Source organism: Neopsephotus bourkii, unplaced genomic scaffold (genome assembly GCF_033783945.1).
Source record: "Neopsephotus bourkii isolate Nb327-2 ecotype Australia unplaced genomic scaffold, CSIRO-AGI_Nbou_v1 NB_518, whole genome shotgun sequence".
NCBI classification, from domain to species: domain Eukaryota; kingdom Metazoa; phylum Chordata; class Aves; order Psittaciformes; family Psittacidae; genus Neopsephotus; species Neopsephotus bourkii.
The window spans coordinates 1,216,438-1,230,647 of NW_026901019.1; the positions used below are offsets into that span (position 1 = coordinate 1,216,438).

The 14,210-nt window shown below is 43.9% G+C and overlaps 1 protein-coding gene across 1 annotated transcript in view; it reads left to right on the plus strand.

Moving 5' to 3' along the window:
• The first annotated feature begins 8,806 nt into the window (after nt 1-8,806).
• The window catches only part of COQ8A (coenzyme Q8A), a 29,755-nt gene continuing 24,351 nt past the window's right edge, over nt 8,807-14,210 (plus strand). Inside the window, exons 1-3 of the mRNA XM_061350503.1 lie at nt 8,807-9,033; nt 11,301-11,711; nt 12,851-12,917. Coding sequence (XP_061206487.1) covers nt 8,857-9,033; nt 11,301-11,711; nt 12,851-12,917 — 655 coding nt within the window. The 5' untranslated portion in view covers nt 8,807-8,856. The remainder of the gene's footprint in view (nt 9,034-11,300; nt 11,712-12,850; nt 12,918-14,210) is intronic.

Here is a 14,210-nt window from a genome sequence, read left to right on the forward strand (position 1 = left end):
AATGCTTTTTCTTTGCTTTTAGTTAGCAATGACCTTGGGAGCCTTGAGTAAGATATGCTTAGAATAAACAGTTGTATGATGTCCAGGGGGGTAAAAAGCAGGTGTCCTGCTGCATGTTGACAGTGTCTCCCTTTTAAAAGTAGTGGGATAAGTAGCAGAATAGGTCAGAAGATGTGGAGAATTCCCTTATGTGTTTATTGTCTGAGTGCTGATCACATTGTTTCCTTGCTGTCAAGGAGATTTCAGTGCTGTGAAATGCAGCTCTGGCTACTTCATTTATGATAGTGCAGGTTAATAATAGTTCATATTGCATCCACGCAGCAAGACTGGAACTTATTTTGGCTTCTGGTAGTCCTCTGACAGGCAAGTGATGGTCTGTTGTTTTGCACTGTTGGGCTGTCTTATTTTTCTAGAAACCAAGGTGGAGGGGGGGCAGCAGCTGAATTCCTGCCTTTTGATTTCCTTACTGTTAAACTGCTTCATTGGTTACAGAGTTTGGGCTTTTTTCTTATAGGTGAAGTTTAATTTGTTCTTCCTGTGTGTGGTTTTCCTTATTGTCTTAACAAAGATGCTAGGGATGGCATTCATCTTGTGTTTTTTATCTTGCATGTCACTGTGCATGGTATAACTTGCTCGGTCCAGCTGGCTTGCTAAATGCACCTCAGGACTTGGCTTGATGCATGAATAAGCAGTTCTCTTACTCCTTCAGTGCCTCAGTACTGATGGATGAATGGTCCAGCTTAGGAAGGAGGTAGTGAGTCTGAAGCAGTGTTTTTAGGTGTCCTATCTGCAGTGTGCATGTAGTTTTCTCTCTAAAACTGTTTAAGGAAGGAGTCTGGAAGAGGGGGCTTTTGGCTTATTGAGCTGTGTGTTCTGGGGCAGAGCATCTCTAGACGAACAGCTTGTCTCAACTTGTTCTTTAGAAGTGCTTAAAGCACTGCCTGCGCTCTGAGTGCGTGCTTTCCTTCAGTACCCGGAGAAGAAAGTTGTGTGCATATGGAACCAAAATGCAAGCTGTCAGGGAAGCACAGTAGTTTGAGGGAGGAGGGTCAATCAGTCACCGCTTTCTCATCCAGCAGAGAAAGCTCATTTCATTGACACAAGCATATCTTTACATTCAAAGAAGCTCTCAGTTTGTGTCCATCCCTCTTCCTCTCCATCCCTCAGCAGACAGAAAAATGAAACCTGCCTAAGCTGGTGACACAGAAATAATGGGATACAGAAATTCTGGCCTTTCATTGCACAGTTGTGTGTCTGCACATCATTTTAATCGCATTTGTGTTTTGTCAGTAAACAGAAGTGTAGTACTAAATGAAGTGTGTTAAATTCCCAATCAGTCAGTTTCTGGTGTACTATTGGCTTCTCACAGCATAGGAAGTACACTAGTTTCTCTGCAGAACATAGCTGTCAGCCTGTGGAGTGGGCATCTAGGAGCTACAAAATCCTATGTCTGCTTAAACAAGTCTGTACGTATACACAGAGTTAAAACAGGGTGCCTTTTCCTGCAAACTGCATAAGGCTGTCTTTTCCTTAAAGATCCTGTACATACAGACACCATGAAAGATGATCTGCTTGTGGTCTAGGTGGTCTCAGACCTGTTTTGTGTTGTGCAGGCAATAGCTTCCACTTAGATAGTTGTCTTAGTGTGTTTGTTTTGCCTCTGCAGTTTGTCCTGGTTTTCTGTGTAGATTAGATCTTTATGCAGCCCCTTTCATTGCTAGTCACGTCTCCTTTTAACCAGTTGCACCCCATGGCTCTTCTGGAAGTGCTGAATGAATGCACTATAAAAGGCCTTGATGTAATACTCCGAAATGTACAGCTCTTTTGCTGTCTGAATTGTGACATTTGGGAGAAGTAAATCTTGTCTTAGTTTGATGTGGTCAAAATGCTCATCAGGGGAATAATCAGGACTAGGAAAGAGATGGAAGGGTAATGACTGGCCAGTAAGCTGCAAGTGGATCCAGTGGGGCTTCTTTTCAGAGAGCTCTTCAAATATTGGCGAAGTCTAGAATTTTACATTGCATTGGAAAACTTTGTGGAGCAGAAGTTGATGTGGTTTGGGATTTACAAGGGTACCTGTGTAAGTTGCTGAAAACTTTGGCTCTCCTAGTTTGGAGAAGTGGTATGTTTATGTTATATAGAATATGATTTCATAAACATCTAGATTTCATAAAATATACAACATAAACAGCTGTAGATTACAGATTCTTTATCAAGGATGAGAGCTTGCAGATTAGGTTTAATAGTAAGTTATGAGGAATAATAGAGCTCATTACTTGGTGTGTGGTGTGTAGGAACTGACCCAAACCTGTCTGAGGATTGTGGCAGAGCTGTAGCTTCTGATAGACCATGTTCTCCTTCAGCACTGAGATCAGTTTATGTCTTCTTGAAGTAGTCTTTTTTTGCCTGTGATCCTCTTCTTGCACTTTACTTTTCCTTTGCTTAGAGGGACGTTTTGGTACAGCTAGAAATAAGAAAGCAGTGTCCTAGCTATCAGAGCTATGTAAGGGGGCTATGAATAGACAAGGATATGTTGTAAGTTACTAAATTTGAACTTACCCCTGGCTTCGAGGGCAAGGTTGGAAATCATGGGATCTGTCCAGACACACATGCCTGCAGGATCAGCAGTGGGAAGCTGTGGTGTTAATCTGCTGCTTGTGATGGTAACAGAAAGGGTTATGGTCACTGTGTGAGCAGAGGCAAGATGTGCGTGGGGTACCTCTTACTGTGTAAGGTAATGACTCAAGACACGGTGAGCATGGTTCTGTCCTATTGTACAAGGATAATAAGCCAAATATCCTCTTACACCTGAGGAATACAGAGCTACAGTACAGTTACAGGGTGTGTCTGCATTTCCAGGATCTTATAATTAGGAAGGCTCTGACTAGAGATGATTGCAATTAGATACAACTGTTAACAATATACCGTTAAGATGGTCAGTGAACTGGCTATGTGTTCTTGGCTCTGCAGGGGTGGGTATTTAAAGGACACTTGGGTATAGGCTGTCTGCTGTAAGGATCAGTGTACTCTAGAGAGAGCTGTGATTTGTTCCCAACCCTATCACTGACACCGTAGTGTGACTTTGGGTAGGTTACTTGTTCTCTTCCCTCTGAAGTATGGGAATTTGATATCAGTCCCTTTTCTTTAGCTTTTCAAGATGTGAGTGATGTGTGTTTAAATGCAAATGGAAGAGCTGCTATTTGTCTCAAGAATTTTGTCTTAATTAATGGCGTATTTGTGTCTAAAGGAATCTGCACTTGTTTGGGAGGTGTAGCTTTTTTTTATAGGTTTCAGACTCCTGAATTAGACTCAGTGTACTTTCAGAAAGTGAAAACTTCCCATAGAAACAATTACAGCATAGCAGTGTATGCAAAAAGAATAAGCAAGCTGATAACCTCCCTCATTTATACTTTGTATTCTACTTTGAAGTGTGAGTCTAGTGGGGAGCTCTGTTGGTTCCCTTGCACAGAGCTTTATGCTGTGGAGCTGTGCATCAGACAGGGACTGGCTCCCTGTGCATCAGAGGGAGCTGGACAGTGAGTTGTCTTGCGCTGTAGCTGCTGGAGTGACTCTGAGAGCATAGAGCTGCTCTGCAAACTTGGGGGGAGATGTTTGTAATGCTTAGTTTCTGTTTGAAGTGCCGTGTTTGGATTCAATCAGTGCAGAGCTTTAGCTCTGGTTAATCAGCCAGCAGTATGTACTGCTGCTTAGAGCCGTTCCATACAGGTGTGAGGGATTTGTCTTTAAAAGCAATGCTGTATGGTTAACACAGGTGGAGGGGTCACTTGGAACTAGTCACCTGTGTCTTCATGTAAACTTACCATAAGTAAAGGTATAACTTCAGCCTGTAGTAGCTGTTTGTTAAGTATATGCTTCAAATACGTGCATGAATCTCATTAATCTATGTGCCTTGTGGTCATGCTGCAGTTGGATTTTAATATATTACTGTCCTTGTTGTTGGATGAAAGATCCACATGCATGGGAAGTAACTTTAGTCACAGAACTCATAGAATTAGGCTGGAAAAGACCTTTGAGACCATTAAGTCCAACTGTGCCCCTAGGACTTCACTTATCATAAGTATTTATTTAATGCCAGTTACACTTGTGCCCACAGCTTTTGAGCCATGTAAAGGCTGCAGTGCAATGGCTTGTTCCGAGTGCTGTCCAGTGCATAAATAGACAAACCCCTCATTTTGTCCTTGTCCTCATCTCTTTCTTGGTAGCACAGATAATACAATGACAGGATGTTAGGTATAAATACCACTCCAGATTGAAATATTGGCTCAATGGCCCAAATCTTTTTTTCCCCACAAATAAGGGTTCCAAAATTGAATTTTTTTTTTTTTGGTTCTCCAACTGCAAATATTTAATTCCCAGGAGCAGGCACCGAGCTCATTCTTGCAAAGAAGCGAGTGAGTGGCAGCCTAACTCGGATCTACCTCAGTGTAATGGGAAGCAACACGTACCCAGGACAGAATTCATTAGTGTATTGTGTTGGGCTGTATCAGCAGAGGAGGCAGCTTGTAATGAGGGGATGTGCTCTCTCACTAGGATCTTAATTGTCAGTGAGTAATTGCTAGATCCGTGGCCAGGGTAGAAAGAGACTCTCATTCCAGGCGTGTGGGCTGCGACTCTGCTCTTGCATGGCCCCAGACATTGTCCAGAAAGAAGTAAACGGAGCTGTCAGTCCACAGCATTCACTTTGCACTGATGTATCTATGCCTAAAATAAAGCAGACTGCTTACTTTTAAAGTGTCCAAGCGTTCTTTTCACTCCTGCGTTGAGTGTCAAGCCATTTATGGGGAAAATTGTTTTGTGCTGGGTTTTAAACTAGCTGTTATTTGCCAAAAACAGCTGCTAAGCCTTCTAAATCTTAGTGGCAAGATGCATTTGTCTGCCAAGCAGCAGTTTATCAGTGCCTATACTGCTGTTGCAGTGATCAGAGAGTGAAGAAGTTCCACCTGCCCTTCAAAGGTGTTTGTTTCAGATGGTATTGGCAAACTGATTTATGCAGGGGTGGTTTTAAAGCAGCTTTTAGAGACCTGATGAACTTGGTTTGAGGAGGCTTGAGTTAAAGCAATGGGGCAGGACTCCTATAATTGAGTAGTTAGTTCTGTTGTAGATCACATCTCAAAAACCATGTATTTTGGACATGTGGCGTAGGGAAAGCCTGAATGTACAAGGGGAAATGGTGATGGCAACCTCCTCTTGCACAGTTAAAACACGGGACAGCTGCAATCCAAAGAATCCAGCTGATGAAAATGTTTAGACAGGGGCTTGGAAATCTGATTATCAAAGGAACTGGTGGGGAGGTGTGTGATGGAAGTGGAAAAGGCCACAAGTGAAAGGACCACTTGAAAGGGTTGGTATGGCAACACACATAAAAAGAATTACAGAACAGATTAATTGATTAATACTTATTTTGAAGCTCACTGCTGGTTTATGGCCACAGAATGAATGTATTGAGTGTGTAGTCATCTGAAGTATCCTGTTTGTGATGTTTGGTTTTATTTCATGCTGTTGCCACACTCACTCTGATGGTGTAGGTGGCTGTAACACTGATTCCAGGATTATAGTCCTTGTGTAGATATAGCCAAGATAACAGTGACTGTGATCAAGGGTAGTAGGAAGGAGAGGAAGGCATAGAGACTGTTTCTTTTGGAAGTACGATGTTTGTCTGTCCAGCCTAGAGTTTCCTTTTTGTCTCATATATATGAAAGTGTAAAACTGTTGTGTTTGTGGTGGTATTTGTTGAATTACCTAGTGGTAGAAGAGCTGCTTTCTTGGGTGGTAGCAAGCTGTTGATGGTGGAAGTGACTCCCTTACATTGGAAGAGGCTGTGCTGCCATGCACAGAAAATGCTTGGAAATACTTCTAGTATATTTCTGTAAGATTAGAAGTCTCCTTGTGTTTAAACTTGATCTCCCCTATATATGTGTTAGTGTAGACATGAGTAAGATTTGACTGTACAGGCATCTGGAAGAAAGCCCATGGAGTCAGAAGCTGCTCAGCATGTCTGTCAGAGTACATGTTAGCATGTGGAAAAGGAGGAGGATGAATGGAGGGATGCGTACAAACACCAACATTTATCTGTTGCCTCTTGTGAGCCTTTATATGGTGTCTGAGGAGGACTTGGCTCTAGCTTCCTCCTGCTAGAAGGTGTGGGGATGCATTCCGCAGATGCATTCAACTGTGAGAAGTTTACTAAGCCAAAACTGACCCTGTCTGTTCTTGGAACATATCTCATGATTGGTACTTGTCATTGAGAAGACCAACTTGGTTGCCTGTAGGCTTGTGTTTCCTACACAGGGGAGTGTTTCAGCAGGGTGCTGGGGTACATGGCCTGTTGTAGTAGCCTGTGCTCTGGGGAGCATGTGGATGATGCTTCTGAGCCAAGAAACAACATGCGTGATACCTAGATGGTTATAACTGCTGTGCAGAGGAAATGGGGATGATGGCATGAGAGTTGTAAGAATTTTGCTAGCAATGTACCTATGAGGTCTGCTGTCTTTTATAGCTGAACCTATGAGGGGCAGTTGGTCCTCTTTGCTCATTGATATATTTAGCAGTGGAGGGTTGAGTGTGTGTTGTGCAATGTATGTGTTGCATTAGCTCCCCTTATTTTTTCCTTTTTTCTTTTAAAGTACATTTAGCATACCAGAACTGTCAGTTCACATAAATCCTTCAGCTGGTTTTGGGTGAAAGGAGAGTATAGTTTTAGTATCATTGGTTAGCAAGAATCTGTGTTAAATGTGAATGTTCCTGTATGTGTTTGAGTGTACAGTGATCTATATTGCATTACCCTGCGTTGCCCTTCTTGGGAGGGAGTGGACTTTTTGCATTCAAGCCTTCCTGTGCTTCTAATACTTGCAACTACAAAAGCACTTATTTCTTAGTAGTGGCAACCTTAGAATGATCTCACTTCAGCTAGGACGGTACTGTGCTGTTGGCTGGGTTCTTTGCCTGGCTCTGAATTGCAGGGACTGCCTGTAAATGCTTTGAGTAAGATCCATGTGGAAATTTCCAGTGTATAGATGTTGGGGAGGTGGTAGTGGGGAACCACCTCCTGCTGGCAGAGTACACATCCTTAGGTGATGGGGAGCTTTCCAGTTCAGAAATGCATTATGCAATGTGAAAACCAACCGTAGTGGTTAAACACTGGAGAGATTCAGGAGTAACACTTCTTCCTGGTCTGGAGCATATGGATGGGTCTAGTAAAGATAACTGTGAGATAATGACCTGGGTAGGCTTGTGTTTTGGTTTTCTGTCTGATTCGCTAAGCCCAGATCCATTGCAGACACTTGCCTGTCCTGTGTGATTGCAGCAAGGTTGTGTACTTAGCCAGGTATTTAGCTATAGCAGTCCACACTTCTCCTGCATGACATGTCCGTGAGCCAGGCTTCGTGCTTCCTGAAAAGGTAACTGGATCTGATTGCTTGTGATCTGCACCTGGATGCAGTGCCATGTGTGCTGTTATTACTCAGCCTCGGTGTATTACTGTTTATAGTTTCAGTGTATATGTGTGTGTTAATGGGCTGTCTTCTAAAGATGAAATGGTGCCTGTGTACCTTCCTAGGAAATAACTTAAATATGTGGCTCGTAGTGCTCATTACCTGTTGCAGCCAGAACATAAGCTTATTTTTTTTAATCCAAATTATTACAGAGAATGCTGTTTGGGTAAGGTTGAATCTCAGCATCTGGTGCCAACCACATGCTTCTATCTTCTGTGTTAGCAAAGGTGGGAGGACGTGCAACTGAGCCCTGGAGCTGTGACCCTGACTCTCCTTAAAATATGTGGGAGATGAATGAAATAAGCCTGTGAAAATCTCCATTGCAAGGTGGTTTTGGCACCCCAGCCACTCCTGATTTTCTTCTATGTGAACCACAGTGATGTAGGAAAGCTGGTGTCCTGAACCTGAGCTTGGTTCAGAGGAATCGATGGAACTTGCTCTTCAGACACACTCTGTCCTGCATCCTGCAGTGCCTAGTTTGCATTTCAAGGCAGTAAAATTGCACACACTCTTAGGAATCCAGGCTGGAGCCTTCTGAACAGGAACGGGGACTGATTCAGACACTTGGCACTGTAGTGCAGTACTCTGCAAATGCTGTGGTAGGTGTTTTGAGCATACTTAGATTTCCAGTTGGAAGTAGTAGAGTGAGCTACAACTTGGGGACTGAGTGGACTACCCCTGAGGGACAAACAAAGCTTACTCATTGGTGTGTGGGGGAAGAAATTTGGCTGTGTAAACTGAGCAGGCATAGCTCCAGGGCAGGAATGGACTGTGACAGCTGTCAGTGCACTTCGTCCCTGCTATCAGGCTCTGAGAATGTGTTCCAGAGCCTGATAATAATGAAAGGTCAAATGCTAATGCTTTAAATCCTTCTTAAACATCACAGTATTACAGTATCACAGTATGTTAGAGATTGGAAGGGACCTCAAAAGATCATCTAGTCCAATCCCCCTGCCGGAGCAGGAACACCTAGATAAACATCTAGAAGGAATCAAGAGCATCTTTGCAGAGTTCCTGATATTTGCCTGTCTTTGCTTCCCCTGTTCAATGGTAACTTGAATGTTTTGTGTGGAGTCCTGGGATGTTATCCGAACTAGTGAACCAGTCATGAGGCGAGTTCTCCCTTTGCCTGGTAAGGTCAGCTAACTAGCTGTCGTTCAAGCTGGGCTGCGAACAAGTTGCCATGGTGGCTGGTTGCCAGAGTGGAAAGAGATCGTCTGAGTTATGCCACTGGCTTTCGTGTGACTTGAAACTGGTTACAGACTTGTTCCTTGACCTCTTGCTTTTCTCTTTTTCTCCCCTGCTCTCTCCCATTTTCATCTTTCAGCACAGAAAGACATCGGTCATGGCGGGTGATGCCATCTTGATCATGAGGGGCTTGACAAAGCTTAGTAAAGCCATCATAGAAACCCAAGCAGGACAGCTTCGGCAGGTGTTCCTTGGGGGTGATGCAGCTACCATTGCAAAGACCGTCCAGGCCGCTGCTGAAGAACAGTTCAGTTCTGCCTTGGGGAAGATGCAGGTAAGCAAAGCTCTTTGTGCACAGTCTAGTCTGATGTTTTGCTTTTTGGTTTTGTTGTGAGGGTGGCTAGGACCGTGCATAGTGAACAAGGACCCAGTTCTGAAGCGCTGGATTGATAATACAGGTGTTGCAACACTCCGGGAATTCTCCAGGATTTCAGTGGTGTGCAGTAGGTGCTGGGACAGGAATGGGAGGGTAGTGTTTGCTGCAGTGTTTGCTTCCATTACAGGGTGTTTAAGACATGCTGAAAATGAAAGGTGCTCTGTTCCCCTCACCTTGTCAAAGATCAAAGTCTTGCTAAGGTGGGCCAGCAGCTTTGTTATTTAAAGTCTCCTTTAAAATTCAGTCATGGATTATCTCTCCTTTGACTGAGTGAATGAGCTCTTCTAGAGTCAGTTGGATTTATCTCAGTGCTGCTTCCTTTCCTGGCAGAATTGGTGCAGAATGGTTTAGGTGTTCATCACTTACAGCCAGACTGGATTTTTCAGAGCTGAATTTTCAAATAAGGAACTTAAAAGTCAGATGTTTGTAAGCAACAGGTTCTGTCATCAGACACGGGGATGGATTTATAAGAGCTTGATGTTTGCTGTATAGCCCTCTCTTGAAAAAGTGGGCCTTGTCTGAGGATGAGACTGTTTCTTAATCAAAAGTGATCATCCTTTGTCATCCTTTAGACAGTGTAGCTCATAATCATTTTTGAAACAGAAACCAAGTGAGGTTTTGATGTTTTCTATGCTATTAGTTTAGACTATCATGGCAGCCGGTAGCTTCAGACCTGGAATCTGGGCCTGTGTTTCCTTCCTTGTATTTAATAGAAATTCCCTAAGTCTGTTTGTCTATGGGGCTAATGCTTCATCTTGCCTTTGTCCTCCTTCGTCACCTAGGAGGAGGGAGAGGGTGTCCTTCTGTTTCTGTGCACAGGAGGGGCCCTACAACCAAACCTGCAGAACACTTGCCCTGTGTTCTGTCATTGAGTTGCATGAGAAGCTGCTGCCAAAGTAGGGCTTGAGAAGAAACATGCAGTCTGCACCTATAACACTTTCTGTTTTGAAGAGAGGGAAGCTTTTATGCCACTCCTTCTGATCTGTGGCAGGGTTTTGGCTGTTTCACATGCTTAAAACTTAAGTATGGCAGTAGAGAGAACTACTTGCTTGTAATAATTAGTATTGTGGCCACAGTCCCCATCTGTAAATAGATTTCCTCCCCCCCTGTGCTGTGATGTTGAGGTTTGGAATAGCATGAGACCTGCTGAATAACAGGAAAGACCATGTTCTGTTTTTTTCTGTAAGGAAAAGAGATGTAACTAGTGTTTAGGAAAGAGCTTAAAATACGCTGCCTCCTTGCCTCACCACAACAGGATTTAAGATCCTGTTGATTGGCTGTAATAGTCATCAGTTCTTCCATCAGCATCTGCCGTACTGAGATAGGTAACTAGAATATGTCAAGAAACAAGTAAATAGGAGGCATTGCTCTGCTGTTATGTGTTTGGTTCTGTTTATTTCCGCACTGAAAAGCGGTGGGAAATACCTGCACGTACTGGGGCAGCTCCTGCAGGCCAGGTCAGAACAGAAAAGACTGTCTGGAGAAGCTAGCCTTGGTGGTTGATGTGTCTGATGCTGCTATCCTTGCTTCAAGCACAGAACTCTGTTTGTTTATTTGGGGATGACAAGAAACCAAACCACAGTTTAGTGGTTGAATGATGAAATGTGTTTTGCAGTTGGCAATGTTTTGGCTATGGAAAGCTGAGCTTACTTTGCCAATAAGTAGGCATCTGGTGTTGCTTTTGGTAGGTTTGGGCTGGTAAGTGCTGACCTTGCATGATTAGGGACAGGATGGCAGGAGGAGCATAGTAGAAGTAAGAAGTTAATATTGTGAGGTATAGCTTTTTGTTGTCCCTCTTAAATATATGTTAAACATATTGTGGCTCCCATTGCCTGTTATTTCTGAGCAGTGTCTTGCTCTAGTGACCTCCACAATTAGTGACCCTTCCTGTCAGTGTATGTAGAGCAAGGCGTCCTCAGTTATGGGTACTTGAGAAGCTATTAATGAGTTTGTCCCATCAGTGGGGTTGAAAGACTACCAGTGATCCCAGGTGTCCTCAGTGTCTTCCTTTTTCCTGTCTTACTGTGAATGCCTGCACTGCCAGAGCCTTTACAAATTACCTATTGTGGAGACATGACAGCCTAACTGTATGCCCACCTCTGGGGACCACGGATGGGTAAGGAGCAGGTTTGAAGTTCTTAAAGTACTTCTGTAATTGTTTGCAGGAATTGGGCATACAGCAGGAGAACTTAACTGATCTCGATGAGAATTTTGGGAAAGACTATGACTTCTCAGCCCGAGACTCAGCAGATGCTGCAATGGACTTCTCCACTGCCTCCAGCAAGCCTCGTGAGCACAGCGGTGAAGGCCCTGCTTACTCTTACACTACAAATGGACCTCTTAGAAGTGTTGGTGAGACTGGAGACTCTGGCACGGGTCAGAAGCCTTTCCCTCCCAAAATGGATGCAAGGTTATTTGGAGGCTTTAGGGACCCTGGAAATCCTTTTGCTGCTGCTTTTGGACAAAATAGGGCTTTTCACCAAGACCATTCCTCTGTTGGTGGATTAACAGCTGAAGATATTGATAAAGCCAGACAGGCCAAAGCAGGTTCAGAGCAGAAACCCTACAAACAGATGGTATGTCTTCTTAAATTAAGGACTCTCAATACTGCAGTTTATGTACTGGATTGTACTTGCTCACCTCCTCCTGGTTTTCTCTCATTTCTTCCTCTTCCACTGTTCCTCTTTGTGGATGTAAAAGAGGGAAGTGTCAGTGCTCATTAACTCTGATCTCTGTGATTTTTATTCTGTCATTAGCTTTTCTTGCTCTCCTTTCAGACCTGCCACCTCTATATCAGATATTCTGATATGAAAGGATGTTTTAAAAGCATGCATAGGGTTAGACTTTATATTAAGGAGAGTTCTCCTTTCATTCACTGGACGATGAAGACTCCATGTATTTATTGATATATGTTAACCTAATGAAGGGTTTGTGTTTCATCCCAGTTTTTGGAGTGAGTGTTGAGCAGGTGGGTTCAGCTGTAGCCTGCAAAGGTTTGAAGACAGACCTATAGTCTGTCTTCTCCTTGAAAGGCCCTGTTCCCTTTAGCTAGTTGTTTTGCTGTGGCTGTGAATTGGGCCTAAGCTCCTCTCAGTGAAGCTGTGATTTCCTGCCCTGTGTCTTACAGTCCTTGTAGAGGTGGGGGAATGTTGCCCTGAGCATTAGTAGACTGGAGAGTATCATAACTCACAATTGTTATTTTGGTGCTTCCTGCCCTTGTGTGAGGCAGTGCAGAGAGCCCACAGCAGAATTTGCAGTGGAGGTACTTGCCATCTGCTCTGATCTTCTGCCTCCTTCCCCAACCCCAGTATAAGATGGTACTTCAGGTTCACTCACTCAGGGTATTGCTTTGATGAATGTGTATGCTGCTTCTGCTCCAGCTGTTGTACACCTGGTAGCCTTCCATGAGCTTTAATTGCGCATGTGGAAGGGAGTTTGGGTTGGCACTGTGCAAATGAGGTTTCTAGATGTGCTTGTTATGTCTTTCACATTCTCTTGTCTACTCCTCTGCTTAGTGTACGTTTTGGTTCATAGTGCCTGTTCTGCAGTGTGCTCACTTGCAGATCTCTCAGCATAAGGGTCAGTGTTCCCTTTCTGTAGCACGGAGCAGTCCAAGTGCTACGTTGCACTCTGAATTTGCAGGTCTCTGACCATGTGCCCAGCTCATTTGTGTATTTCTCTTTGTTTTGCTCCCCTTTGCCTCCTTCCGCTGCAGCTCAGCGAGCGGGCCCGGGAGAGGAAGGTTCCTGTCACCAGGATCGGACGGCTCGCCAACTTCGGAGGTCAGTTTGCACACCCACACTTGCAGTCACTGTGCTTGCGTGTACGGGTTGATGACAGCTGTGATTAGTGCTCTGCTGAAGCAGTCGTTGCCTCTATTTTCCAGTCAAGTTGCTAACGGGAAAGTGCTTTCCCACAAACAGCTGGTTAGCTCAGAACTTTTTTCATTGCAATTCATGGCCTTTGGTCAGAATGAAGTTATACTTTGCATCCTGCTTTCTGTTGTCTTGTAGCATAGAATCATAGAATAGTTAGGGTTGGAAAGGACCCCAAGATCATCAAGTTCCAACCCCCCTGCCATGGACAGGGACACTAAACCATGTCACCCAAGGCTTCGTCCAACCTGGCCTTGAACACTGCGAGGGATGGAGCATTCACAACTGCTTGGGCAACCCATTCCAGTGCCTCACCACCCTAACAGGAAAGAATTTCCTCCTTATATCCAATCTAAACTTCCCCTGTTTAAGTTTGAACCCATTACCCCTTGTCCTGTCACTACAGTCCCTAAGGAAGAGTTCCTTCCCAGCATCCCTATAGCTCTCCTTCAGATACTGGAAGGCTGCTATGAGGTCGTACCTGTTACTGTGATAGTATGACAAAAGAGCTCCCTACCTGAATAGACCTTTCAGCTTCATTCAGGAAGCTACCTGTAAATAAGAACTACAGAGTTGGCATGGGGTTTCATTGGGCTGAGCACAGCAGGCTGATACTTTCCTGAAACTTAGTTTCTATATACCTGTTCTGGAGGGAGGGGAAAAAGTCACTCTTTAGTAGAGGGCTGCAGATTGAGAGTGCACACAGTAGAACTGCACATCTTCATGGTAATGTATACTGTGCCATGCTGTGTTAACTGCACCTCACTCTCTCCCCCTTACTAATTCTGTACAAATACCCTGCATGGTCCTGCATGTGTGACTTCGCTTTACTGAGGAAACCATCCTTCTGGTCCTTATAGTGGGCTGCTACTGTCAAGCAGAGGCAGCTGGAGCAACTGTTATTAAAAATAATTGTTTCCCAACCTTATCCTTGCTACTTCTCTGAACAGTGGTTAAATATAAACCATATCCTTGTGGTAGTGATTTTTGAGGGTGGGGAGATTTGATTTACTGAGCCATTGCTTATAACCTGTTTTCTCCCAGGGTGTGAGGTCTGAGCTTGAAAGGTCAAGCTGAAACCTATGTGAAGAATTTATTTGCAGGCTGGCACTTAGGATGTTAAAAACCAGAAGTATCTTTAGTAATAATAACAGATGGTGCTTATCTGATATATCCAAAGCCATCACAGGACTTAGCATG